This window comes from Arachis hypogaea, chromosome 17 (assembly GCF_003086295.3).
Source record: "Arachis hypogaea cultivar Tifrunner chromosome 17, arahy.Tifrunner.gnm2.J5K5, whole genome shotgun sequence".
NCBI classification, from domain to species: domain Eukaryota; kingdom Viridiplantae; phylum Streptophyta; class Magnoliopsida; order Fabales; family Fabaceae; genus Arachis; species Arachis hypogaea.
Genome location: NC_092052.1, coordinates 130,016,774 through 130,020,065, shown reverse-complemented (window position 1 = coordinate 130,020,065; position 3,292 = coordinate 130,016,774). Strand labels below are relative to the sequence as shown.

At 36.2% G+C, this 3,292-nt stretch overlaps 1 protein-coding gene across 1 annotated transcript; it reads left to right on the top strand.

The window, feature by feature from the left end:
• Positions 1 to 322: 322 nt before the first annotated feature.
• Positions 323 to 1,891, top strand: LOC112765593 (zinc-finger homeodomain protein 2). Its single transcript, XM_025811485.3, has one exon. The coding sequence runs from the start codon at positions 831 to 833 to the stop codon at positions 1,650 to 1,652; it is 822 nt and encodes a 273-aa protein (XP_025667270.2). The 5' UTR covers positions 323 to 830; the 3' UTR covers positions 1,653 to 1,891.
• Positions 1,892 to 3,292: the final 1,401 nt, after the last annotated feature.

The window sequence follows — 3,292 nt, the reverse complement described above, 5'->3', positions numbered from 1 at the left end:
TTTTCTGAATCACTAGTTTATTAGTTATTATTTGATAAAATTCAAAATTTTATTCATTTTTATTTTTCTATCCACAAATTTTAAAAATTCTAAATCCAATTATAGGATGTAAATAAATAATACTCTTTTTTTACAAAAAGTAAAAAAAAAAAAAAAAAAAAAGAGGTAAAAAGAAAAGAATACATGAGTTCTCCAGTTAAAGTAAAAGTAAATGTCCCAAACATTATCAGAGGGGAGAGAGAGAGAGGGGGTTAGATGCAGATGTAAATGGGATGTAAATGTAAATATAAATGTAAATGTGAATGTAATGAAAATTGGGAAGAATTTGAGAGGCTTTGTGTAGTGACACACCCTCTTTTTGTGCAGGCCGGTTATTGATGACCACATCCTCTTCCTCCTCTCTTATCTTCAACTCATTAAACAAATATATTTTATTTTATTATTACCATAACCTCAACAAATTAATATGCCAACTTTCTTTTCCGAGTGCTTCAATTAATATTTATTTTATTTATTATAAATTATTACAACCCCCATTATAAATGAATAAACACGTACACAATCTTACTTAGTAGCGTTTTTGACACTTTTATCACTGAAATTGACTCAGCCTTGAGCTTTCACCTCTCTATGTTAGAAAGAAAAAAAGAAAAAAAAACTGTAGATTGTGTAGATCCTCTCCCATAGTCCCATCTCAAGCAACAAACCTAACATACCATAAAACCCAAATCACAAATTAAAAACAGAATTTTTTAATTTATTATCTCTTTTCTCTTTTCCTCTTTTTTATTTTTAATTTTTTTTTAAAAGAAAACAAAATAGAGAGCGATATGGAATTTGACGAGCACGAAGACCAAGAGGAAGAGGAAATGGGGATCCCGGAGCCGCCGCCTGCGCCGCAGGGTTATGACTCGTTTGGAAACTCGGCGGCGAGGTCCAAATCAGAAGGAGGAGGAGGAGGAGGAGCTGCCGCCGTGACACCTGGTCGGAAAGGTGGAACCGGCGTCAGGTACAGAGAATGTCAGAAGAATCACGCGGTCAGTATCGGTGGCCACGCCGTTGACGGTTGCTGCGAGTTTCTAGCCGCCGGAGAGGAAGGAACACTGGAGGCCGTGATCTGCGCTGCCTGCAACTGCCACCGCAATTTCCACCGCAAAGAGATCGACGGCGAGACAAGCCCCTACCACCAGAACACTCCTCGGCCTCAGCAACCGCCGCAACCGCCTCTGCACCACCACCAGTACCACCAACACCATCAATTCTCCCCTTACTACCACCGCGCACCGCCTCCTCCTACCGGCGGATACCTCCACCTGTCAACTCCGCCGGTGTCGCAGCACCGGCCTCTAGCTCTTCCAGCAGCCGCATCAGGCGGCGGTGGATTCTACAAAGAGGAAGAAGACATGTCAAACCCTAGCAGCAGCGGCGGCGGCGGCGGCGGTAGCGGAAGCGGAACAAAGAAGAGGTTTAGAACGAAATTCACACAGGAGCAGAAGGATAAGATGCTTGCATTCGCGGAGCAGTTAGGGTGGAGAATCCAGAAGCATGATGAATCTGCAGTTGAGAATTTCTGCGCTGAAACCGGTGTTAAGAGACATGTTCTCAAGGTTTGGATGCATAACAATAAGCACACTCTCGGTAAGAAACCCTAATTCCCCCCTCTGAATGCAAGATAGTGTTTGCATGTGCGAGAAACATTGTAATCTGAAATTTCAATTGATGAGAGATCTAGCTAGCTAGGGTTCTTGTTAATTATTAGTTATTTCTTCTTTTTTTTTTTTAATTTATGTCATGAGACTTTTAATTAGTTCAGTTGTTGGCTGCTCATGATTTTTTAATTTTCCGGTTTATTATTCATATTTTCATAATTAATTATTATTCTGGACTTAAATTAGTATAATATCGGAAACTAAACATGATGGTGATTATGATGAATTGTTTTTGTTATCATTAAGAAGAGTATGGAGGTGAACGTGTATGGCATGCAGAGAAAAGCAGTGTTATCTTCTCCTGAATTTGCTCCTTATCTTGGGTCAACAATCATTAAGCTTTCTCTCTCATATTAATGTCGATTAGTTAGTTTCTCGTTCCCATTAACGTAAGCACACCCCAGAATTCGCTTACTTTCACATTCACACTCCAGAAAACCTTGATCCATAATATTATTAATTTAATTTAATTTAATAATGCAATATTATTTTATGTTGGTTTTGGCGTTTATTTATCTTTCTTTTCTTCAGTCAGGTACTTGCATTGTGTTATGAAGACGAGGTACCTCGTCCACCATTATTATTAATTCTTCTCGGACTTCACTTTCAGTTAATTTTCTTCTTTTCTCTCGATCTGTATGTTAGGTCGCTGTTTCTTTTTTATTTTTTATTTTTTATTTTTTATTTTTTATTTTTTTATTGTGCTTTGAAAATCCGATTCGGCCATTGGCGTATCAAAATGATGACAGAAAATAATAAATAGAAAATGGAAAATGAAAATGACTGAGTATGAGTGGGTGAATTCACGCGGCGTGGTGTAGTACACTGTTTGTGGGTGCAGCAGCATCATCACAGATCACAGTCTTTTGCAGCTCAGATGTGTGCAGATTTCAGAACCTTTTTTTTTTGTTTAATCTGATTATCATGATCATGATCATCAACACTGCTCCACGCTAATGCTACCTCTTCATTTCCAACCTTTTTTTTTAACCCCTTTAATTTGTCTGTTTCTGCTTTGTTCTTTGATTCTTTCTCTTTGCCTAACTAGTGTAATTAACGAGTCTAGTTAGGTTTTATTTTGCTTAATAACTACTAATTAGGGTTATTAACTTATTACTGCTTCTGCATGTACCACCGAGAAGGACCATATATCTTCAGTTTCCTTATTATTGTTGAGAATATATTAAGAATAATCGTCTTTATTTTGAGTTACAATAATAATCGTCTTTATTTTGTTCCTTACTTAGTTTATATGCCACTGTTCCTTCTTGGTAATTAATTAATTAAGCCTTTACAAATAGTAATGATAGGTATTAATAAAAATAACATGTGAATGAATATTAAGCAAGTTGAATTGGTCTAGTGATTAGCTTACTAGTCCGCTTAAATAAGTATTGAAAGTTTAAATTTTGTCTTGTGTATGCAATAATTCATAGCAAACTCTTAAATAAAGCTCAGTACTGTAACGAATTAGTCTTAAAAAAAAAGAATACCGTAAAAAATCAAATAACATGTGAACATTAATAGTTTATATTGAAAATGATAATAAATAATGTTAACTTTTGAACTTAAAGTTTTTTTTT